Below are 25,686 nucleotides of genomic sequence, written 5' to 3' on the forward strand. Positions count from 1 at the left end.
CCTCATGGACCCAAATGAACAAAGCTTGAGCTAAACACTTGGACTCAAAAGTTCACAAACCTTTTCCAAGTTTAGCTTAATGCCAACTGACTCAACTAAAGAGCTGACACTGAAAATCTCTCGGTTCAAATGAATTTATTTTCTACTCAAGAATTCGACCTAATTATGATGAGCGGATCCACTGAATATTATCTATGTTTACCCTTCATGAATGTCATCAGCTAGTCGGGATTTACTAAATTACCATTTTACCCTTCTAGCTGTTATTTCCTCAACTCCTTTGTCGCTTGTGAATAAGTTAGAAACAATGTATTGACGAGGAGCTAACAAGTCACATTGTTTCATCCAAAAGAGTCAGGACTCAATTTGGACACCAGTTCATTTATTCACACTCCAAGGAACAAAGCATGAGGTGACATATATTGCATTTCAGCAATCTTGTACATGAATTCCATATCTATGAGAACTTCACAAAGTTACTCATGACAGACTCACAACTTAGTACTTCACCAATAGGCCTTGTTCGGAATCACATAGTGAGTCCGAACTTTGACTTTCTCAAATGAGAATACTAAGGTGTGAAATGGCATGTCTCATTTCAGGATTAAGGTAAGCATGATGCAATTCATACATAGTGACTTCGAGACATAAGAGGTTAAATGGTTTGTTCTTATATTGTCTCTAGAAGTGCACTGGTCAATTCAGTACCTTCGGAAGATACCTAGAAGAACTATAGAGTCCCCAACTCTCAATGCCTCATAACCAGACATCATAGATTCTTCTAACAATCATACTGAGGTCAATAGTCCTTTGACCCTAAGATTGCGAATATATCGTTTTAAGCAAACTACGAAGAGTTTGTTCATGCAAATCTACATTTGTCTCTTCGTAAGTTGTTAAGTTTGTTTATGGACTAAAAGACTAAGGTTTTATCATAAAGCTTCAAACAAAGAAAGAACGAATGAACGTTTCAACTCTATTATTAATGAATAAGCAATTACAAGCAAGAGTCTTCGTAAGACTATATGACATCAAATGTACATATATAGACACTACTACTCTTCTTGTGGGCACCATTGACAACAATTACTTCTACATACCACCTACTGGTGAAGTTCCCTACCAAGGAGGGAATCGGCATCATGACTGGAGATGATCAATCCCAAATCAGAATATGCTACATCCAAGCAATCGATGGCAAATCCGCCTGAAATGTGGTTAACACGATCACCCAACTTAGAGATAGCGTCGACCATGACCCTCCGCGAAATCCACGAAGACATCTACATGCACTACTTCATAAAGCACATTTTAAGACATCAAAATGGTGAGATTTATTTGTCTACGTGGAAATTACAAATAAATTAAAAAATAATATATTAAAATAATTGTAAAATTATTTCTATATATATTACAAGACGTTTATTGAATGACTTAAATGATATGATTTAATTTATTAAGTCATTTAAGAGGAAATGGCGGCAAAAAGATCCAATGTTTTCGGATTATAACACTTAAGTTCCCAATGTTGAAAAGTTGTGGGATAAATACCCAAACTCAACAATTTGTCCCTCCGTTACAACTTCTACCGTTAAATTAAATGTCGAGACACGTGTCAAAATCTGAGAATGGCATTGATTATATGAGAAAAATTAAATAAAAACAAATTATTAAAAGAAACCTCTCTCTCTCTCTCTCTCTCTCTCTCTCTCTCTCTCTCTCTCTCTCTCCGCTGAATAAAGAAAAAAAAACAGACCATCATGTAGACCAATAACTTCAATCTGTTCACGTCATTTGTGAAGAAAATGCACGTCGATCAGGTTTGGCTCAATCTATCCACTTTTTCTTCTTCTTGCAGTGTGATCACTGATCAGGGAGTGTAGATTCTCAATTTTTGCCCTGCGTCGTTCTTTGTTGTTGGTGGTTTCAGGATTTATGTCCGGATCCGGAGATGTACTACCACCGGATTGTTCCTTTGCCTTCGTCGAAGCCGAAGATTCCGATCGAAGATCTAATGGAAGCAACGAAGACGGAGAAACCGTTCCCTTGGGTGAAAGAGACTGATATGAAGGTCGACGGTGGTGGTGGACTCTTCTACTAGATTGCAAGGCTCTTTAAGTTTTAGATGACACTAGAAATCGAAGTCATCTAGTTTCAATAATTTCCATACACAAATGGCTATGTAGATATGCTATGATCAATAAGTTAACCTACGAACATTTCATCAAACAGTTACCAGGCAGACCTTATCTGGAAATAAGAGAGTGAAGGAGAGAGTGTTTCGGTAATTTGGTAAAATGAACATCGACAACATCAAGAACATCGCTGCCCATCCCAATGTCGATGTCGTCCTCCGGCAAGCTCCGAACCTGCAACCAGAAGCTCATCGGAGTGGGAGTGAAAGGCTTACCTCTGCTCTGGACAGAGAGGACCAATTTTCTGGGCTTATCGGAGATAGGGATTCTTCCGGGAGCAAGAAATGGTGAGTGATTTTCTCCTTCAGGTTTTAGAATTTTGGAAGCGGGTGAGGAGTGGTGTGGTGAAGAAGAAAAGTGATGATCTTTTTTTTTTTCTTTATTTAATTTTATTTAATTGTTCTCATATAATCAATGCCATTCTCAGATTTTGACACGTGTCTCGACATTTAATTTAACGGTAGAAGTTGTAACAGAGGGACAAATTGTTGAGTTTGGGTATTTATCCCACAACTTTTCAACATTGGGAACTTAAGTGTTATAATCTGAAAACATTGGGTCTTTTTGCCGCCATTTCCTTGTCATTTAATAATAACTTCAAATATATTATTAAGTCATTCTTTAAACGTCTTAAAAATATATACGCATTTCAAGTCATTTTTTAAATGACTCAAAATATTTTTTATATATCTTTTGAAGACATTATTTTATTGACTTCAAAAGTTTATTTGAGACGTTTTTTAAATGACTTGAAAATCCAAACGAAAATTTAGATTATTATAGTCGTGCATTTTAGAGAACGTCTTAAATCTCATGTCTTGTAATGTGCTTTATGTAGTAGTGATGACACAAGTGCAAGGTGCCGGCGTTCTCATTCCAAACTAGGAAGGACCCTACAGAGTCTGCCAAGTCATAAATGACGGGACCTGCTGCATCGAATACACGGACGAGACCCCGATCCTTCATCCTGGAATGCGAACACTTGAGGCAGTACTACCAGTAGCCAGCACTTCCTCCATTTTATTGCCTTGCTTTCCTACATTCAATAAGGCATACGATCCAATATTTTAGGGTGTCAAACTTTTGCAATATTAATAAAGTTCAAGATTTTTTTTTTCAAAATCCGCCTTATCAAAGTTTTTCGGTCATCAAGATAACGTATGTAAACCCAAAAACTTGGGGGGCAAGTGACATAGGCAACGGTAAGGAAATCCTTAAGAAGGTACGCTCCACCAAAACAAAAACTTAAGTCTCAACTCGAACACAAATGGGAACAAAGGCTTAAATCGCCATACACGGCGCACCCTAAGACGCCTCTGCGGCGAGCCGTAAGTGTAGCGACTCGAAATTTTTAGATTAATGCTGTAAATTAAGTTCCTTAAAAGGACGAGAAAAGAAAATGGAATTATATTTTGCTCGAAGTTTAGCGTTGTCAAGTTTATTTTTTATTTTTTGGAGTTTCAGTTTCGTTATCTAGCAGGTCTGTATATAAGCTTTTGCTTATAAAAGTTTGTTATATTTACGCATTCTGTTTTGTTTATATTTGGATCTGTAAAGTGAATGATTGAGTATGCACTGTGGGATATTTACTTACTCGTTTAGTGTTTAATAAAGTATGTTTAATATCGCTTATCGATGCAGGCAAAAGACACCCACACGCGTGCCTCAAGACATCCAAGAGATGCAGGCTAAAGACGCCCATGAGGCGCACCCTAAGCCGTATCTCATTACACACATTAAGCCGCCTACATGGTGCACCTTAAGCCGTCTCTCACGACGCACTTAAGCCGCCTACACGGCGCACCTTAAGCCGCCTACATGGCACACATTAATCCGCCTACACGGCGTACATTAAGCCGCCTACATGGCTCACCTTAAGCCTCCTACATGGTGCACCTTAAGCCGTCTCTCACGATGCACTAAAGCTGTCAACGCTGGCGCACCTAAGACGCCTACATGGCGCACCAAAATCGTCCCTCGTGACAAACGGTCTCGACCCAAAAAATGGAAAAAGAGGCTAAGAATCTCAACCCGGAAGACGGGAACAAAGATTTGTTGGAATTGATCTAGGGTTAAGAAAAGATTTAACGCTTCGAGCAAGCGGCGGAATTTAAAAATTTTCTTTTAAATAAGTAAAACGATTTTACTAACCTAGACAAAGAGCAAGCACATGTTTATATTTAAATTAAAACTATTAAAGAGCATTACTCATTTAATAACCTTTGTGAAGTTTGAACGTTGAGAAGCCTTAGGAAGGTTGAAACGTTCGTGTTCCCATTCAGCTCGTCTTTCTTCGTTCTTCGGAACCCCGAGTAACCACGAAATTTTTTATCACATGAATCACTCGAGAAAGAAAGGAATTAGTGTGTGGGCACTTTTAAATACGACGACTCAAGAACAATTCTATGAGTCGAAGAGCTAAAACACTAGGTCAAATGGGGACCTAGGTGCCATAACAAAAACGAAAAGAACTGTAGAGAGAGAGAGAGAGAGAGCGGGGGCGGCCAAGAGGTTCTAGAGAGAAAAGCTCTCAATCTCTAAAACTTTGGAATGAATAAACAATGAGAATGAGGGCCCTATTTATAGGAGATGAATTTCCTTCAACAAGGTGGTTTCCTCTTCCTATAGAATATCACATATTCATGAGCAAATATTGCCTCTAGCTCCCTTATGTCACACGGTAAAGCAAGCTTCTAGAAGGCCATGGATTTGTTTCCTCATTTGCTTTCTCTCTTGCCTTGGCCGAAATCCACATTTCCTTGAAGAGGAAATTTGTTTCCTCTTTTTCTTTTGGCAAGTATCTTCATAAATCAATGCACAAAATTGGTCTCTCTTTCTTTACTATGTTGTACGGCTATATAGAGCTTCTAGAAGGTGTTTCTAGATTTTTCTTCATTTGTTCATGACAACATAAGTAAAGCCCATTAAGAATTTTCAAGTAAAATTCCATGAAATGGAATTAATCCTCAAGGCCTAAATTCCATAACTTGGCCGAGTGATATTTTTCATCATATGACAATGTCAAAAAATTTATTGACTTTCATTCCATCCTTTGTCCAAAAAGACAAAAATACCCTTTAGATAATTTTCGTAAAACTTGTCTCGTTCTTGTTTTGACTTAGCTTCTAATTTAACTAATCCTACTCAATATGACTTGTGACATTGACCTCATGGATCCAAATGAACAAAGCTTGAGCTAACATACTTAGACTCAAAAGTTCACAAACCTTTTCCAAGTTTAGCTTAATGTCAACTGACTCCACGAAAGACTTGACACTGAGAATCTCTCGGTTCAAATGAATTTATTTGTTACTCAAGAATTCAACTTAATTGTGATGAGTGGATCCACAGAATATTATCTATGTTTACCCTTCATGAATATCATCAGCTAGTCGGGATTTACAAAATTACCATTTTACCCTTCTAGCTGTTATTTCCTCAACTCTTTTGTCGCTTGTGAATAAGTTAGAAACAATGTATTGACGAGGAGCTAACAAGTCACATTGATTCATCCAAAAGAGTCATGACTCAATTTGGACACTGGCCAGTTCATTTATTCACATTCCAAGGAACAAAGCATAAGGTGATATACATTGTATTTCAGCAATCTAGTACATGAATTCTATATCTATGAGATCTTCACCAAGTTACTCATGACATCTTCATAACTTAGTAGTTCACAATAGGTCCTGTTCTGAGGTGCACACCTCAACAAAACGGAGTGTCAGAGAGAAGAAACCGAACTCTTATGGAGATGGTTAGATCAATGATGAGTTACTCATCACTCCCGCTTTCCTTTTGGGGATATGCCCTCGAAACAGCCGCTTACATTCTGAACCAAGTTCCGTCTAAAACGGTTCCTGGTACTCCTTATGAACGATTGACTGGCCGTAAATGAATCTTGGCCGCATCCGAATTTGGGGTTGCCCTGCACACGTGCTGAGGCAAAAGACTAGCAAGTTGGCTAGTAGGTCAGAATTGTGCCTGTTTGTAGGATATCCGAAGGAAACCAAAGGTTTTACTTTCTATAGTCCCGAGGACGATAAGACTTTCGTTAGCACGAATGCTCGTTTCCTTGAGGAGGACTTTATGAAGGATGCGAAACCTAGAAGCAAAATTGTGCTTGAAGAAAAGTTGGGTGAGGAAGCTTCTCTCTCATCTGTAAGAACTGTTCTTACCCCAACTGAAACACAACCTAACTCATCAGAATCTCGTCAAGTAGTACTTCGACGTAGTGGGAGGGCTGTTCAACAGCCTGACAGGTACATGTCTTATGGAGACTCTCTCGTAGCCGTCTCCGACATGGATGATCCTGCTTCCTATAGCCAAGCGATGGCTTGTTCTGAATCAAACCTTTGGCTTGACGCCATGAAAGTTGAAATGCACTCGATGTATGTCAACAAAGTCTGGAAACTTGTAGACCTTCCTGAAGGGATTTAACCCGTAGGGTGTAAGTGGATATACAAGAAGAAAAGGGGTCCTGATGGGAACGTCGAGACGTTCAAAGCACGACTTGTGGCGAAGGGTTATACCCAACAAGAAGGGATTGACTATGAAGAAACCTTCTCGCCAGTCGCGATGCTTAAATCCATCCGCATACTCCTATCCATAGCTGCAGCTCTCGACTATGAGATCTGGCAAATGGATGTCAAGACAGCCTTTCTGAATGGCAATCTTGACGAGTGCATTTACATGGCTCAACCAGACGGTTTCGTGGATAAAGGTCAAGAGACCAAGGTTTGTGAGTTGCTTAAATCCATTTATGGACTAAAGCAAGCATCTAGGTCATGGAATATTAGATTCGATGAAACTGTAAAGAGCTTTGGCTTTGAACAGTCAATAGATGAGCCTTGTGTTTACAAGTTAATACACGAAGGCAAAGTTGTGTTTCTGGTACTATATGTCGATGATATACTACTCATTGGTAATGACGTGGGTAAGTTATCTGAGGTTAAAGTCTGGCTGGCAAAGCAATTCGATATGAAGGATCTAGGAGAAGCCGCATACATTCTGGGAATCCAAATCTTTCGAGATAGGAAAAACCGGACCCTGTCGCTCTCTCAAGCATCTTATATTGATAAGGTGATGGATCGCTTCTCGATGCAAGACTGCAAGAGGGGTCAAACACCCTTTAGGCATGGAGTTACACTCTCTAAGGACCAGTCTCCCAAGACTGCACAAGAGATTGAAGACATGAGGAAGATTCCTTACGCCTCTGCCGTAGGAAGCCTCATGTATGCTATGCTTTGCACTAGACCTGATATATGTTTCGCCATTGGCGTAGTTAGCCGTTTCCAATCCAACCCTGGACCCGAGCACTGGATTGCTGTTAAGCATGTTCTTAAGTATCTTTGAAGAACTAGGAACTTGATGCTTACATACTCAGGTACTGACCTGACTATGACGGGATATACCGACTCCGATTTTCAAGCGGATAAGGATTCCAGGAAATCCACTTCAGGATCTGTGTTCATCCTTAATGGTGGAGCTGTTGTGTGGAGAAGTATTAAGCAATCTTGCATTGCTAACTCCACAATGGAAGCAGAATATGTGGCTGCTTGTGAAGCATCCAAAGAGGCTGTATGGCTTAGAAAATTCCTTAAGTATTTGGAAGTTGTTCCAAACGTCGACGAGCCCATGACCCTTTATTGTGATAATAGTAGGGCTGTCGCTAACTCAAAGGAACCTCGACGCCATAAGCGCTCTAAACATGTTGAGAGGAAATACCATTTGATTCGAGAGATCGCGCAACGCGGAGACGTGGAGGTGAAGTAGATCTCTGGCAGATCTATTCACCAAGGCCCTAGCGAACATGGTCTTCGACCAACTTCGAGAGGGATTAGGCATGTAGGACTACTCACATCTTCTTTGAGTCAAGTGGGAGTTTGTTGTCAATGGTGCCCACAAGAAGAGTAGTAGTGTCTATTTATGTACATTTGATGTCATATAGTCTTACGAAGACTCTTGCTTGTAATTGCTTATTCATTAATAATAAAGTTGAAACGTTCATTCATTCTTTCTTTGTTTGAAGCTTTATGATAAAACCTTAGTCTTTTAGTCCATAAACAAACTTAACAACTTACGAAGAGACAAATGTAGATTTGCATGAACAAACTCTTCGTAGTTTGCTTAAAACGATATATTCGCAATCTAAGGGTCAAAGGACTATTGACCTCAGTATGATTGTTAGAAGAATCTATAATGTCTGGTTATGAGGCATTGAGAGTTGGAGACTCTATAGTTCTTCTAGGTATCTTCCGAAGGTACTGAATTGACCAGTGCACTTCTAGAGACAAGATAAGAACAAACCATTTAACCTCTTATGTCTCGAAGTCACTATGTATGAATTGCATCATGCTTACCTTAATCCTGAAATGAGACATGTCATTTCACACCTTAGTATTCTCATTTGAGAAAGTCAGAGTTCGGACTCACTATGTGATTCCGAACAGGGCCTATTGGTGAAGTACTAAGTTGTGAGTATGTCATGAGTAACTTTGTGAAGTTCTCATAGATATGGAATTCATGTACAAGATTGCTGAAATGCAATGTATGTCACCTCATGCTTTGTTCCTTGGAGTGTGAATAAATGAACTGGCCAGTGTCCAAATTGAGTCCTGACTTTTTTGGATGAAACAATGTGACTTGTTAGCTCCTCGTCAATACATTGTTTCTAACTTATTCACAAGCGACAAAGGAGTTGAGGAAATAACAGCTAGAAGGGTAAAATGGTAATTTAGTAAATCCCGACTAGCTGATGACATTCATGAAGGGTAAACATAGATAATATTCAGTGGATCCGCTCATCATAATTAGGTCGAATTCTTGAGTAGAAAACAAATTCATTTGAACCGAGAGATTTTCAGTGTCAGCTCTTTAGTGGAGTCAGTTGGCATTAAGCTAAACTTGGAAAAGGTTTGTGAACTTTTGAGTCCAAGTTTTTAGCTCAAGCTTTGTTCATTTGGGTCCATGAGGTCACTGTCACGAATCACATCGATAGGAATAGTTAAACTGGAAGCTAAGTCAAAACAAGAACGAAAATAGTCAAAAGGGTATTTTTGTCTTTTGAGACATATGATGAAATGAATGTCAATAAATTTTTTGACAAGTTGATTTGATGACTTAATGTCACTCGGCCATAACTTGATTATTGGGCCTTGTGAATTAATTTCGTTTCATAAGAATTTTATTGAAAATTCTTAATGGGCTTTTCTCATGTTGTCATGAACAAATGAAGAAGCTTCTAGAAGCTCCTTCTAGATGAGAATAGGCGCCCATAATACCCAAGGAAAGAGAGTTTATTTTGTGCGTAAATGTATTTAGATACTTGCCAAAAGAAAAAGAGGAAACAAATTTGCATGTAGATGCACATGGGATTTCGGCCAAACAAGCTTAGAGAGAGCAAGGAATAAAAGAGGAAACAAATCCAAGGTGTCATTAGGGCACATGTTGGCCGTGTGACTTGGATGGGAATGGGCAATAAAGATTGCTCATAAAGGCTTGAAAAATAAGAGGAAACTACTTCTTTCCAAGGCCAACCCTTCTCCTATAAATAGGACCCTCATTCCTCTCATTCTATTCGTTCAACATAAGTTAGAGATTGAGAGACTCTCTCTCTAGACATTGTTGGCCGAACTCCTCTCTCTCTCTCTTTCTAGTTTATTTTCGATTTTTCTTGTTTTGGCACCTAGGTCCTCACTCGACCTAGTATTTAGCTCTGCGACTTCAAGACTTGTTCTTAAGTCGTAGTGTTTAAAAGTGCCCACTCACTAATTCCTTTATTTCGAGTGATTTAGTGATAGAAACTTTCGTGGTTGCTCGAGGTGCCGAAGAAAGAAAGAGAGACGTGCTGCGAGGGGAGACGAGCGTTGCAAACTTTCCAAAAGCTTCTTCAAAGTTCAAGCTTCAAGAAAGGTTAGTAAACTCTTAGCTCATATTGGTTTTTAATTACATGTACTTGCTTCTTTGTCTAGGTTAGTAAAAACTGTTTTTACTTGAAAAGAAATTTTTTAAAATTCCGCCGCTTCCCGAAGCGTTTAATCTTTTTCTTAAACCCTAGATCAATTCCAACACGCAGTCGCGCCCTCCTCGCCCGCTATGAGCCACTGCTCCACTCCAGTTAGATCCTCATATGCATGTAAGGGAATCTACCCTAATCCCGAGAAGAGATCACTCTCCGCGTGCTCAGAGTCCAGAAGCAAGAGATAGAATTCCACCTCGGGATCCTCTGAAAAAGTGTAGAGAGAGAGAGAGAAAAAATTGTAGAGAGAGAAAAATAAAGAGAAAAAAATAAGTGAGTTGTGCTACTATTTATATACACCTAGGGAAAAATAGGAATCCTAATCCCACTCCAACAAGGTGAAAAAGAGGGAAAAACCCTCTCCAAAGTCGAAGTTTCCACGCAGGCAGAAGACCCACGCCCGCATCCTGCTCGCCGAGCGGGCATTTTTCCTCTCGCCTGTCACGTGCCTTGTGGGCCACGCCCCCTGGGTGCGCGTCGATGTTTTCGCGACGACGAAAACTTTAGAAATAAAGTAGAAATAAAGTTTTCTCAAACACCCGGCTGAAATGACTAAAAGTTCATCACCAGGGGCCTCCCGAGCGACAATCTTGGGGGACTAATGTTGTCGGTCGTTTTTAGAAAACCCGAAACGTCGAAAAGACACACCGTTCGGAGGGCCGATGGTCACACCGGAGATCCCGAAGAGCGGCAAACCTTCTTCCACGAGTCGACTGACACGTACTCGTGTCGAAACTTTCAACTCCTCGAGTCGAGTCATCTTCCTCGAGTCGAGCATTGCTCCTCGACTCGAGTCTTCCTCGTCGAGTTGAGCCTTTCTCCTCAAGTCGAGTCGCTCCTCAAGTCGAGTCGTCCTCCTCGAGTCGAGATAACTCCTCGAGTAAAAATTTATACATTTCACGCGACTTGCGTGAAATCCCGAGCTTCGAAGGCCCAACGGGCCGGATCGTTAAAGACCACTAAGCCCCACAAAAGGCCGAGGCCCGCATAAACGGCCCAAAGCACGCCCCGTGCCAAAGGGGACATGATGCGTGCACCCAAGAGGAGCGCACAAGCGTGCTCCTGAAAATGGGACGTGCACGCGCGCCACGAAGGGCAGCGCGTTGCGCATCCCTTAAGACAAGCGTGCGCGCCACCCGAGGAGAGCGTACGCGCATCGCGGATTAGCACGCGCAGGGCCTTCTGCGTGTCGCGCACCCGCGCTGCGCCTTCCTTCCAGGAGAGCGTGCTCTCCGCTCCTCCCTGAACGAACCTAAGGCCTCCTAGGCTTTCTCATTCACTATAAATACCCCCACCCCCCCAGTGAGGGGTATTGGATCCCATTTCATCTCATTCCATCTAATGCCATCTCTGCCCGGAAACTCCTTCTTCTCCAAGATTACTCGCTCTTAGAGTTCTGAAACGCTACCAGAGACTTCTTAGCACCAGTTCCTCTGATCGAGTGCTTAATTCAAAGCGCGAGCGCGCTCCTAGGATTTTCTACTGAAAATCCCCTACGCGTCTTGCACACAAGACGCGTCCATGATTTTCAACTGAAAATCGCCTACGCGTCCAACACACCCGCCACGTCCATGATTTTCCACTGAAAATCCCATACGCATCCAAACGCGCCCTGAATTCTCGATTGAGAATCTCCTACGTCTCCAAAAGAGAGAAAACACACATTCTCTCTCGGTTCAGTCGATCCTTAGAGTCCAGAGACGTCGTCGAGATCTACTCCGCGCTCCGTCTCCTTTGTCGAGCACACTCTCCAGGCTCCGCGCCTCATACAGCATTACATACACCGTGAACTTCATTTTGACCTGATCCCGCACACGGGTACATAGGCAGCTTATACAAAAAGCACGACCACTCCCCCTATTCACCCTTTCTCTCCTCAGAGAAGCCCTCCGACTGGAGGAAAACCTCGCCTCGAGACTTTCGAGTTCACACCTTGGCTCGTGTGAGGGCACTTGGTCCGACCTTGGGTCGAACCGCCCGAAGCTTTAAATCATTGTTCATTTTCGTGCGACAACGCCAACAATTTTATTTTATTTTGGTAAAAAAAAAAAGCATCGAAGTTGCTAATATTAGTGTGCAATTCCCAAAACTCTTTCTGGAGTCCGAGGAACACAATCTTGGGCATGAGTACAATCCTAGGCATAAGTCGAACAGAAACCTGTTGTGTGCGCCTGCTCTGGAAAAGCTAATGGTGTTTCTATCTTCAACTTTTATCCCTTAAAATACGGTGCCTTTGTGATGCAGACCAGCCCCACAGCGAACACGCTTTGACGTTTCTAAAACAATTTGAGAAACGGTCCAAGCACGTGCGACTTTGAGGAAGCGCACTGGTTGACTCGAGCGTCTGTTTTGTTAATGGCGCATTCGTTTCGAAGCTGCGGACGATAGCTACTATAGTTGTTTTTTAGTAAGTTCGGAAGCGACCTTACGAGTCAAAAAAACGCTCTTTTTTGCACTTATTCCGAAATTAATTTTGTAGCTTTAATTGTGTCTTTTGGGTTTGGTTGTCCTTTGGTTTTTTTCGTGTCTTTTGGGTTTGTTTTGTCTGTTGGTTTTCTTGTCCTTTGGAATTTCCGTGGCTTGTATTTAATCACCATTTTTAGACCTTGGTGATCAGTTTATGAATGAAAAGAAATACTCTCTCTAAATTCCAATTTCGTTTTCTACTGTGGAATCGAATTTGATGTCCAAAAACTGGTTTTCTTTGTCTTAAATCCACAGGTTTTGGAAAGATTTTAACCGGATATTCGTGCGTCGAATCAACGGTTGAAATCGTTACTCACGGCATAGCTTTCGCCTGCATCACTTTGTTTGATTGCAGACATTGTACCATTACTTGCAAGATTGCTTTGTCTCATGTTGCTTGAGATCATGTGTGTATTATCTGCAACATTGCAACCCCTCTTAGATTACGACTCCTATTATAAAAATTTGTGGAGGTGCATACTTGATATGTGAGCTTTGAAAAACCTAGAATTGAAACTGGGTTTTTTGTACTTGGAGAACAAGTAATAATTACAGATTTCAGTCGCGCCTTTTTGTACATCTTGGAGCATAACGTGAGAGAAAAGCAAGTTATGGCTTGCTTAGCAGCATAGCGAAACCAGAGTAGACCATTGAAATGGCATGTCACACACGCATATTAGGGATAAACTCGTGATATGTTAAAACCCAATAATTTACATTTAGGTAGTAAGCAGGAGTGTTAGTGCATTCCATTATGAAGTGATCTCAGGTGGTAAACACCCTGAGACGGGTTCGTATCTGTCGGCGACATATGGGACACTGAGACACTCTTGATCCACAATCTCTACATGTCTGCAGAAACAAAAAATAAAAATAAAAAACTGCAAACAAGTCTCCCAAACAGAGCGAAAGGATCACTTGAAGTCCGTTTTCCAATAGGGTTGTAATTTGTATAATTATTTCTTAGAATTTTAATTAGTAAGTATTATAACTCACCATATGTCCACAGTCAAATGCCAAGTCTTTCCCATTAGTCAGGCAAATTGGGCATGCCTGTTTTTCAAATTGTATGTATGCAAAAATGTGTCAGAATCATTCTCCAATTTATGATTGGACTATGTCTAAGTGTTGATGTGAATTGGGAATATACCGTCTCCGTTCGTTCATCATCGGCTGAACTGCTCGGTTGGCGCGGCATAGAAGGGCGAGAATGTGGAAGCGGTGGAGGGCGTGGAACGACCTTCTTTGCTTTACCTGTCACGCGTCTGTTATCCCCGTAAAATCCATATATGACTTACAATTATGCTTCAAAAGAAAAGTAATCGACATAGCAGATACGGAATCAAAAATCAAGTTTCTCATATACCCAAGCAAATCAAGCTCAAGTGCGGCTTTGTACTGGATGGGGACTTCCATGAGAGCAGCGAGAGCGAAAGATGTTTCCTTGTCTGAAGGACTCGTAGTTTTGGACATGATCTCAGTGAAATTGACAAACTACACGGCGAAAGAACAAGTAAGAGAAGTGAAGCATTTGAATTTGTTGTCAATATACAAATATCCCGTGCCTGAAAATTATCGAATCTGCGTGCCGGGATCTTATCGTCAAATCTCCGCATGTCTTCCCACGGCCCGTCGCCAACTCCAACAAGAATAATGGATAAGGGATGCCAACTGCTCACAAAAAGAAAAGATGATGAATCAAACTCAAAGATTGGGAAGCAATAATTCGAGGAAAGACCTTGCATTGACGATCGAATTGATTGTTTCCCTCTCTTGCGGGCTCAACTCACTGTCCTTGGTGTTGACGCTCCGTGTAACCTTTCATCGCGAAATATAAATAAGTTCAAAAAAAAAAAACAAAACGAAAATCCCGACAAGTAAATGGAGCTCTTTTTGAGGCTCTGACCTGCCCGTCTGCAACGATCACCAAAACATGGTATTGGCCGCCGCTTTTCTCCACAATCTCTATCGCGGCATCGACCACGGCTGCATAAGAAGTCGGCCCTGAAACCCGACAGCTTTCTCATAAGACATTCTTGAAAAAAAACTCGTAATCAAATGAAAATGACATTTCTTTTAGTAATAAAAAGAAGAAACGAACCTGAAAGTTGCAAGTTTGGGACTATGTTTCTATAGCATGACAAGACTTCTTCAAAGCCGTGGCAGGGTGAGTGGTCCGTGTGGAAGCTAAAAACTTCCGTGTCGTGGGTTGTGGCTGCAACAACGATTAAGTAAACGTAATCGTTTGAGAAATCGATGGACATGCATATAGGGGAGAAGGAACTAGGGAAAATTTACCATCTCCAAAACCGAAACAAGGAATTAAGTTGTCCTCGTCAAATGGAGCCAGAGTTTTTCCAATGATTTCGATCGCCTTTTCGTACGGATTCGGTGTCGTTCCAATCGCGTGTAGGCTTCGGTTATTGAACGAAACTCGTCCTTGAAGAAAATTAACCAAAATCAGAACATTTGTTTGTTTTTTGTACAGAAAGCCAAAAACTATCTCAAGTTACAAAAAAAAAAAAAAAAAAAAAATTTGCAATTATCAACATAATTAAGTTGTGCTTTTTGGTGGGTAGTTGCATGAAGAACTCCTGAAAGACGTGATATGCTATGCTTGTCTGAAACAAACCTGTCCATTCATTGCTCTTGGTAAAATCAATCCCAAGAATGAGATTTGATGATTCAAGACCATCTTTTTTTAAGGAATCTGTAACCTGTAAAATGAAGATTATTCGTTTCAAGAACGAAAATTGGAAAATGGTTTGTTCTTCAACTCCATATTTATTAACTGTATAATTACATATTAGCATATTACAAGTGAAAGGCACCGGATCTTTTATCATCATAATTTTTTTATCAATGTACCCTAGTAAAATGGAACTAGCTAATTTAATGGAAATTATAAATTGCATCAGAACAAAAATAGCCCAAGGATTTCAAAAGTTTAGTAAAGCAGTCAATACGAATCAGATGCCAAAACATTTAATAATTATATTGCATAAATGAATAATATATGCTAGAAATATAGAATTTGCTTTGAAAAATGTTTCGATATTAAGTTTTTTTTTAATATTTTGCGTCAAATATTAAGTTTGGTTGGTGTTGAGTGTATTTATATAAGGAAGCTGACAAGTCTTGATTTCGACAATGAAACAAACAGCTTTTGAAATAGCACTTTTTCATTGGCTCAAAAAAAAAAAAAAAAAAAAAACACTTTTTCGGTGAAGATGATCTAAGAATGATACTGTTTTAATCATCAAAGGATATTAATCAACTTATTTGAATTAGTTAGCTAACTCTACATTGGTTAAACTGCATTCGGTGCATCTCTTAATCTACATTGAATTTGAGAACGAGTACTTAAACGAAATTGTCTTGAGATTTTAAATAATTGTTTTTTTTTATAAATGTAAAATAGATTAAAAATTAATTCATATCTGGAAAGGTTGATATTTGACAAACTATTTAGCCAAAAGACTTGCTAAATATGACTGATTCTCGTCAAATTAAACATTTTTTTAGCTGAAAGAACTGAAATTAGTTAACACGAATTTTAAGAGATTGTCGGCTAATATAAATTGAATGGTATATAGTTACACCAACTTAGACACTTCAAACTTAAGAATGGCATAAAATCAATATTTCTAAAATCTTAAAAAAAAAAATAGCCAATTTTTTTTTACCTGATAAATGATATTCATTGTAGCCAAGTTCTCTTATTTCACCGCATTTTCTCTTATGTTCACAATTGATATTAACCAATCTATACTTCTATAAATTGTTATTAATGAATATTAACCAAAATTAACCTTCTGATCCAGGGGCTTGAAGCTTTGAATGAATCATTATTTTTTATCTGATTCGTTTTCGTGCATGAATAGTTTTCCTAGATTTCTATAAGATTCAGAAATTTTAGAACTCAAATAGGCTTTTTTTTTTACTTATTTGATTATCCTTTTTTAATAAGGGTAATTCTGTCAAATCTATCAAATGTTTGCTATTTTGAAAAATTCAAGTTCGATTTAAATAGTTGATTAAAGAATCCGTATTTATTTTAAATTGTCAAAAGCTTTTTTAGATTATATTGAAAAAAAATCCATTAACATATAGATAAAACTAAAGCCACAACAAATCATTAGTAAAACATTTGCTAGAGATTAAATTGGGATGATAATTCTTAAGAATTGGTTAAAGTTATGATAAGATTAAACTCAAATTTATGTCATCATTTTTTGAATGCATGGGTACTTATTCATTGGGCTACCATAGCCCTCTTTTAAGGCCTGATACACCATTAAGAGTACTAAAGCTGTTGCTTTAGGCCCCTATTAGAGAGGCCCATAAATTTTTGAACTAAGTCTTGTTTACACAACTTTAGCTTTATGTAACAGATTGTTTTAAAAAAAAAAATAAACTGAACGTACATAGGAGCTTTTGTGAAAGGTAAAAATAGGCCAATTATCATAACGTTCCAAATGTATCATTCTTTTTTTTTTTTATCAGATTTCCTAATGTATCATTCACGCTTATAAGACAAAAACTGTTCATGATGGTATCAAAAAAGCATATAATAATAATAATAATAATAATAATAATAATAGACCAGTTATCCAATACGATATTTTTTAATTATTATTAATTTTTAATTATGACATATTAATACTGTTGTCGCTCATTTTCGGACAAATATACAGAGATTCGCGCGGTGCAACCTAAGACCAGACCAAGTGATCGCGCTCGAGCCTAAGCATCCTAAACTCGGTATCCCGAGTTCTTCCCTAATTGTGAATGGTTTTTTACGTCCTCCAAGGTGTCCTGAAAAAGAAAATGAATTGTGAACTACAAAGAGAAAACAGGGGGTTGCCTCTGTTTACCACTCCGACGTCAACATTAGGAAGATTAAGGTGGAAAATAGATGTTTGGGTGTTTAGAGGCCCAAAGATGAGTGAAACGAGCGTCTTGAAGGTTCGGCGGCGTTTCGATGCTAAAAAATCGGTTATCTTGGTCTTTGGGTCAAAGTCTCTATTTATAGAGTTGAGGGAGCTTTGGGGTCAATTTTTCCCCAACCAGCCGCGCGACCAAAGGTGTCTGAGCGCTGATGGCCGGTCGGTGTTCAAGAGAGACCGAGCACTGATCGCTGACTCGTGTCCAAGGGAGACCGAGTGCTGATGGCCGATCGCTATTCAAGGGAACCCGAGCGCTGATGGTCGACTGGTGTCCATGGGAGGCCGAGCGGACGTCGCCGGGAGGCCGAGTAATGTGCACTGGTGGCCGACACGTCATCCTGTCGTGACAAACAGATCCTCCCCTTATGGCCGACATGTTGTCCCCTGGTCACCGAGAGCTCGTTCACTTGTGGCCGAGAGGCCGACCAGCGTGCACAGATGGCTGAGCGGCCAACCAGTGTATACAGTTGGCCGAGAGGTCATGCTATGGGCCTTGAGCAAGCCGGATCTGTGATCATTTCTCAACGATCCATGATACCCATTTCAGGGTCCCAAAATAGATAGATAACAGTATTATGACATATTAATACTGTTGTCGCTCGTTTCGGACAACTATTTAGAGACTCGCGCGGTGCGACCCAAGGCCAGACCTAGTGATCGCGCTCGAGCCTTAGCGTCCCAAACTCAGTGTCCCGAGTGCTTCCCTAGTTGTAAATGGTTTTTTACGTCCTCCAAGGTGTCTTGAAGAGAAAAAGAATTGTGAACTACAAAGGGAAAACATGGGTTTGCCTCTGTTTACCTCTCCGACGTCAACATTAAGAAGATTGAGGTGGAAGATAGTTGTTTGGGTGTTTAGAGACCCAAAGATGAGTGAAACGAGCGTCTTAAAGGTTCAGCAGCGTTTCGATGCTAAAAAATCGGTTATCTCAGTATTTAGGTCAAGGTCTCTATTTATAGAGTTGAGGGAGCTTTGTGGTCAATTTTTCCCCAACCAGCCGCGCGACCAACGGTGTCTGAGCGCTGATGGCCGGTCGGTGTTCAAGGGAGGCCGAGCGCTGATCGCTAACTCGTGTCCAAGGGAGACCGAGCACTGATGTCCGATCACTGTTCAAGGGAACCTGAGCGCTGATGGCCTATCGGTGTCCAAGGGAGGCCGAGCGGACGTGGCCGAGAGGCCAGGTAGTGTGCACTGGTGGCCGACACGTCGTCCCGTGGTGGAAAACACGTCATCTCCTTATGGCCGACATGTTATCCCCTGGTCGTCGAGAGGTTGTTCACTGGTGGTAGAGAGGCCGACCAGCGTCCACAGGTGGCCGAGAGGTCATGCTATGGGCCTTGAGCAAGCCAGGTCTGTGACCATTTCTCAACGATCCATGAAACCCATTTCAGGGTCCCAAAATAGATAAATAACAGTATTATGACATATTAATACTGTTGTCGCTCGTTTTCAAACAACTATTTAGAGACTCGCGCGGTGCGACCTAAGACCATACTAAGTGATCACGCTCGAGCCTAAGCGTCCCAAACTCAGTGTCTCAAGTTCTTCCCTAGTTGTGAATGGTTTTTTACGTCCTCCAAGGTATCCTAAAAAGAAAAAGAATTGTGAATTACAAAGGGAAAATACGGGGTTGCCTCTGTTTACCCCCTATTTTGAGCTCAACATTAGGAAGATTGAGGTGGAAAATAGCTGGTTGGATGTTTAAAGGCCAAACGATGAGTGAAACGAGCGTTTCAAAGATTCGGCAGCGTTTCGATGCTAAAAAATTGGTTATCTCGATCTTTGGGTCAAGGTCTTCATTTATAGAGTTGAGTGAGCGTTGGGGTCAAGTTTTTCCCCAACTTGCCACGCGACCAAAGGTGTCTGAGCGTTGATGGCCGATCAGTGTCCAAGGGAGACCGAGCGCTGATCGCTGACTCGTGTCTAAGGGGACCGAGCGCTAATGGCCGATCGGTGTCCAAGGGAACCCGAACGCTGATGGCTGACTGGTGTCCAAGAGAGGCCGAGCAGACGTCTCCGGGAGGCCAAGCAACGTGTACTGGTGGCCGACACGTCATTCTTCGGTGGCCGACACTTCGTCCTCTGGTGGCCAAGAGCTCATTCACTGGTGGCCGAGAAGCCGACCTGCATGTACATGTGGTTGAGAGGCCGACCAGCGTGCGCAGGTGGCCGAGAGGTCATGCTACAGGCCTTGAGCGAGCCGGGTGTGTGATCATTTCTCGACGATCCATGATACCTATTTCGGGGTCCCAAAATAGATAGATAACATTAGCCCCCCCCCCCCCCCCCCCCCCCCCTTTTTATTGTCCGGAGAATCCCAAGGATAAGCTCAAAATAGCTTTGTCATGGTTTGTGTATGGCGATACAGCTCGAGCGCATCGGAACAAGTGGCTTAGACTGCATCATGTTGACGGTTTAAGTGCGTTCCGAGAGATGGCGAAAGTGAATCGTAAGAGACGGATTTATGTGTGTCTCATGGAAGGCTTACATGCGATGACTTAATTGCATCGTGAGAGACGACTTTAGGTGCATCGCAGTGATGTGTTAAAGTACGCCTCATGGGCCGGTTAAGTGCGTTGTGAGAGACGTCTTTTGTGCATCATTATGGGCCGCTTTGGTGCGCCGTTGGGGTGGATTTTTGTACGTCGGGTGGAGGGCTTAGGGTGCATTGTAGGATATAGCATAGATGTGTCGTTAGGGGCCTCTTTAATGCGTTGTGATAGACAGCTTTGGTGCGCCGTTAGGGGCGGTTTTGGTGTGCTATTTGGAGCGGCTTTACTGCTTTGCATGGGTGGCATAAGTGCACCCCATGGACGTCTTAGGTACGCCACGTGGGGGGCTTAAATATGTTGCATTTTCTAAATTGATCGCTTTGCATCTCGTCGATTTGCACGATCTGATCCTCATTTGGGGAGAAATTTCACACTTAGCGATTTACCCTGACCAAACCAGTTAGTCGCTCTACAGACGCAGACTGTTGTTCCCAGCATGTCCATCTCCTTTCGGCATAGGAGTTGCGTTTTGAGTGACCCGTGCGAGCAAGACCTTATCCCGGTGAGCATGACGCATGTCAACACGTGTGTCGCGTTATGGGTGGGATCACGAGTGAAAGTCTATTAACAGTGGGCGTGGCGCGTGTCGTGCTTCATGTTGGATTGAGAGTGTGACCATGTTCCTAGCCTCCCCCCCCCCCCCCCCCCCCCCCCCCCCCCCCCAGTGTTTTTTAATGAATAAATATGTCTTCATTTCTGGTGGTGACCTTAAGCGTATGCCATGAGAGATGTCTTGTGTACGTCACGTTGGCATGTTAAGTGTATCGCATAGATAACTTAGAGTGCTCCTAAAGGGCGGCTTAAAGGCATCATGATAGACGAATTAAGGTGCGTCATGGAAGACAACATTAGATATCGATAAAAGGACATGAGAATCGACTCGCTGACTCGCAGTCAATACGAAGAGTGGAGAGTCAACTCGAAAACATGTTTCTGTGTCAACATAAGGATTCAAGAGTCAACTCATTAGTTTGAGACTCGACTCGAGGATTTGAAAGCTGAAACCTAGAGTCTTCATTGGATTCTACTCGAAGATGTCAAAATCAACTAGAGGAGTTTTGAAGAATCAACACGCGTACTCAAGAATCAACTCATGGACTTGAGACTCAACTCGAGGAGTCTTCCTTGGAGCCTACTTGAGGATTCTTCCTTGGAGATTACTCGAGGATGTCAAAATCGACTCGAAGACTTGTGCAGAGTCAACACGAGAACTCGAGTGTCAAAAGGTGGACTTGAGACTTCACTCGAGGAGTTGAGAGTCGACTCGAGGAGTCTTCCATGAAGTCTACTCGAGGATGTCAAAATCAACTCAAGGACATGTTTAGAGTCAACACGAGGACTCGATAGTCAACTCATGAACTTGAGATTCGACTCGAGGAGTTGAGAGTCGACTCAAGGAGTCTTCCTTGGAGTCTACTCAAGCATATCAAAATCGAATCAAGGACTTGCATGGAGTCAACAAGAGGATTCGAGTGTCAACTCGTGGACTGAGATCTGATTCGAGGAGTTGAGAGTCGACTCGAGGAGTCTTCCTTGGAGTCTAGTCGAGGATGTCAAAATCAACTCAAGGACTTGCATAGAGTCAACACGAGAACTCAAGTGTCAACTCGTGGACTTGAGACTTGACTCGAGGAGTCTTCCTTGGAGTGTACTCGAGGATGTCGAAATCGACTCGAGGACTTGCTTAGAGTCAACACGAGTACTCGAGAGTTAACTTGTGGACTTGAGACTGACTCAAGGAGTTGAGAGTTGACTCAAAGAGTCTTCCTTTGAGTCTACTCGAGGATATCGAAATTGACTCGAGGACTTGCGTAGAGTCAACGCGAGGACTCGAGAGTCAACTCGTGGACTTGAGAGTCGACTCAAAGAGTTGAGATTCAACTCGAGGAGTCTTCCTTGGAGTCTACTCGAGGATGTCAAAATTGACCATCGATCTTGTGTAGAGTCAACATGAGGACTTGATAGTCAACTTGTGGACATGATACTTAACTCCAGGAGTTGAGAGTCGACTTGATAAGTCTTCCTTAGAGTCTACTCGAGGATGTCAAAATCGACTTGAGGACTTGCGTAGAATCAACACGAGGACTCGAGAGTCTACTCATGGACTTGAGACTCAACCGAGGTGTTGAGAGTGAACTCGAGGAGTCTTCCTTGGAGTCTACTTGAGGATGTTCAAATCAACTCGAGGACTTGGGTAGAGTCAACACGAGGACTCAAGAGTCAACTCGTGGAGTTGAGAGTCGACTCGAGAAGTTGACAGTCGACTTGAGGAGTCTTCCTTAGAGTTGACTCGAGGATGTCAAAATTGACTCTAGAACTTGCGTAGAGTCAACACGAGGACACAAGGACCTGCATAAGTAGCTCAACAAGCTGGCGGTCTGTTTCCTCGACGAGGGCCTCGCGTCTATCCTGGGAGCCTCGCTCACCAGGTAAATCCTTATTATCACAAGGATGCTGCTCGGGGCCCCGATGGGGTAGGCGACCACAGAGGCAATTAGCATTTGACTTGTTTGGGTTGTTCTCGACCACAGAGGCAATTAGCATTTGACTTGTTTCTCGAGAGTGAATGCCAAAGAAAGAAGAAGAGAATGATGTTGTAGAGGGAACGACATGCCAAGTCGGGAAGGCCCCTCCTTCTAGCGCCAAAATATTGTCGATCGTTTTCGGACAACTATTTGGAGACTCACATGGTTCGACCCAAGGCCAAACCAATTGATCGCACTCGAGTCTAAACGTCCCAAACAGGGTGTCTAGAGTTCTTCCCTAGCCATGAATGGCTTTCCATGTCCTCCAACGCATCGTGAAAAGAAAAGGAAATGTGAACTACAAAGAAGAAATAGAGGGGTTGCCTCTGTTTACCTCTCCGACGCTCAACATTAAGGAGATTAAGGTGGAAAATAGGTGTTTGGGTGTTTAGAGAAAAAAGATGACTGAAACGATATCTCAAAGGTTCGGCAATGTTTCAATACTCAAAAATGTGTTAGCTCGGTCTTTGGGTCAGGTCTCTATTTATAGAGTTGATGGAGCTTTGGGGTCAAGACTTTCCTCAACCAACTGCGCGACAAAAGGAGGCCGACCGTTGATGGCCGATTAGTGTCCAAGGGAGGCCGAGCACTGATGGCCGACTGGTGTCCAAGGGAGGCTGAGCGATGGCCGATCGGTCTCCAAGGGAAGCCGAGCGCTCATGGTCGACTGGTGTCCAAGAGAGGCCGAGCGGGAGTGGCCGGGAGGCTGATCGGTTTGCACCGGTGGCCGAGGGGTCATGCTATGGGCCTTGGACGAGCCAGGTCTGTGATACTTTCTCGACGATTTGTGGTACCCATTCCGTTAGCCCGAAGTGGGCGGATAACAAATATTATCATCATAATAAAATTTATAGTTCCAATAACTTTTTCATTAAAAAAACATTGTATTATATAATTATGCTTTAGGCCTTTAAAAGTGTTTAGCTCGCCTGCCTTTTGTAAAACAACTATTAAAGCTTTCAAGTTCTTATGAAAATAGTCAAAGCAAATAATCAAAGCTTTTAAGCTGCAAACACTTCTCGATTTTTTTTTTCTTTTCGTTTAGAGTCTTTTTTTTAATTGTTTACTGTTTTGGGTCTATTTAACTTTAATAACTATTTTACATTTTCTCTAGTAAAAGAATAATGGTTTATTGTTGAAAAAGTGCTATATTTCAAAAGTTTTAAAATAGTCATTACTTTAAAAAATATTATACTTTAAAAACGTTATTTTTGTAATTTGCATTCGCATCAAATTTTTAGCTCGCCAAAAATGGTCATTTGGTCTGCGCAAATTTCCCCAAGAGCGAATGTAGATTCTAGATAGGCAACTTAATACTAGGAAGCCAAATGTTTAATTATTGAGTTTGACTCTATACCATATCTGATGAGTCACTGATTTATGTGGATGCCGTTAATTAACAGTTTCGTAAATAATTTAGGTTGTGTTTGGTAGTTAACTCAAAAAGTTTTTGTTTTCTATTTTCTAATTTTTGTAGTTATACTGAAAAATTATTTTGCAGTTGTTTTCAAAAAGCTGTTTGGTACAGTTTTCATTTTTGTTTTTGAGAAATTGAAAAAACTGAAAAAAAGTGTTTGATACAGTTTTCATTTTTGTTTTTGAAAAAATGAAAAGAGATGAGGAGAAGGATGAGAGAAGAAAAGAAAATTTTTTCCAAAAACACATTTTATTTGTTTTCAGTTTTCTTTACTCTTTTACAAAACAACTTCAAAATTTTTTGAAATTTTTTTCTAAAAACTTAAACCAAACATAACTTTCACTTTTTGTTTTCAATTTTTTCCACTCAAATACTTTTTTTGATATGAATACCCTAAACTCTGTTAGAAAGAAAAAAAAGAAGACGACAAAAATAAGTTAATGAGACAGAAAAGAGAAAGCTTGTGAACTTGGGTGGTGTTATGTTCACGAGAGTCAGAGTTGAAAAAGCGCAATATTGGTTAGCAGAAACTATTATTATTAATAGCGTTTAAATTTATTATTATATCTTTCTTTTTCGCTAAATAAGAAAAATATTTGGATAACGTTTATATCACTGCAATTTTGCGTACGAAGACTTTTGATTCTTCTTTTATTTCAAGTCTCTTATCACTTTGTTACGACAAGCAATTTCTATGGATCAATCATTACTAAAGTCAACCAATCTTTTCGATATAATCATAACTACAGTCAACCATTTATTAAGCAAATAATCAAATGAGAAGGGAAAAAAGAAGAAGGGAAGTACCTGAGCCAGCGAGGTAAAGGTGTCTGGAATGAAGGCATATTTGTTCTTACTATGAGATGATCTAGCTGTGTCATCTCCAGACTTTCTTCCTCTCTGTGACTGGCTTGGATTTCTGTTACTGATTGAGCTAGAGGCCGAGCCCTTCTTTTGTCTTGTGAAGAAGCCTAACATGTTTCCCATGTCATCGTTTTCCCTTTGCAACATAGAGAGAAAAAGAAAGGGCTTAAATATGCAAACAAAGTAAAAGAAAGGAAAAGGAATTGATACCATTTTGTTGCTTTGTAAATTGGTTTCTTCTTTATGGAAGAAAGAAGTGTATACTCTAATATAGTGGGATGTTCATAGGAAAGAGCACTTTTTTTTCTCTCTCTAAATGTACAGCCATATGAATTCTCAGGTTTTGCTATATAGCAAACTTTTAATAAATTTTAAATGAACGACAGGATTTTATCAACAAAGCCAAAAAAATATTAATAATTATAAATATTAGTTAATATTTATAAATAACTATCAGACATAAATGGAATGCTAAAAACATCAATTCCACATCATCATAATGACTATTTACTTAAAATTTACACAAAAATAGCTATTTAACAGATCTCTAAATTTTGGTGGTGGTTTAGTTACTCAATTAATTTTTTTTTTCTCTTTGAGCGCTATATTTATATTAGAAACTAAATTTTTACAAAGTTTATTTATTTATATTTATTATTTTGAAGGGCTATAGAATAAATTTAAACAGCATAGTCCAGTC

General features: G+C 40.8%; 1 protein-coding gene across 1 annotated transcript; it reads right to left on the bottom strand.

Moving 5' to 3' along the window:
• Positions 1 to 13,168: 13,168 nt before the first annotated feature.
• Positions 13,169 to 25,333, bottom strand: RGLG4 (Ca(2)-dependent phospholipid-binding protein (Copine) family). The gene is made up of 12 exons (XM_089602885.1): positions 25,197 to 25,333; positions 24,930 to 25,122; positions 15,314 to 15,398; positions 14,980 to 15,120; positions 14,783 to 14,896; positions 14,588 to 14,685; positions 14,420 to 14,499; positions 14,247 to 14,352; positions 14,048 to 14,175; positions 13,832 to 13,946; positions 13,678 to 13,734; positions 13,169 to 13,533 (listed from the first exon to the last, which is right to left on the bottom strand). The coding sequence occupies exons 2-12, from the start codon at positions 25,107 to 25,109 to the stop codon at positions 13,447 to 13,449; spliced, it is 1,191 nt and encodes a 396-aa protein (XP_089459011.1). The 5' UTR covers positions 25,110 to 25,122; positions 25,197 to 25,333; the 3' UTR covers positions 13,169 to 13,446.
• Positions 25,334 to 25,686: the final 353 nt, after the last annotated feature.

The sequence above is a fragment of the Urtica dioica genome, chromosome 12 (assembly GCF_054948205.1).
Source record: "Urtica dioica subsp. dioica isolate 48M chromosome 12, U.dioica_male_clone48M_v1_H2, whole genome shotgun sequence".
NCBI lineage: Eukaryota > Viridiplantae > Streptophyta > Magnoliopsida > Rosales > Urticaceae > Urtica > Urtica dioica.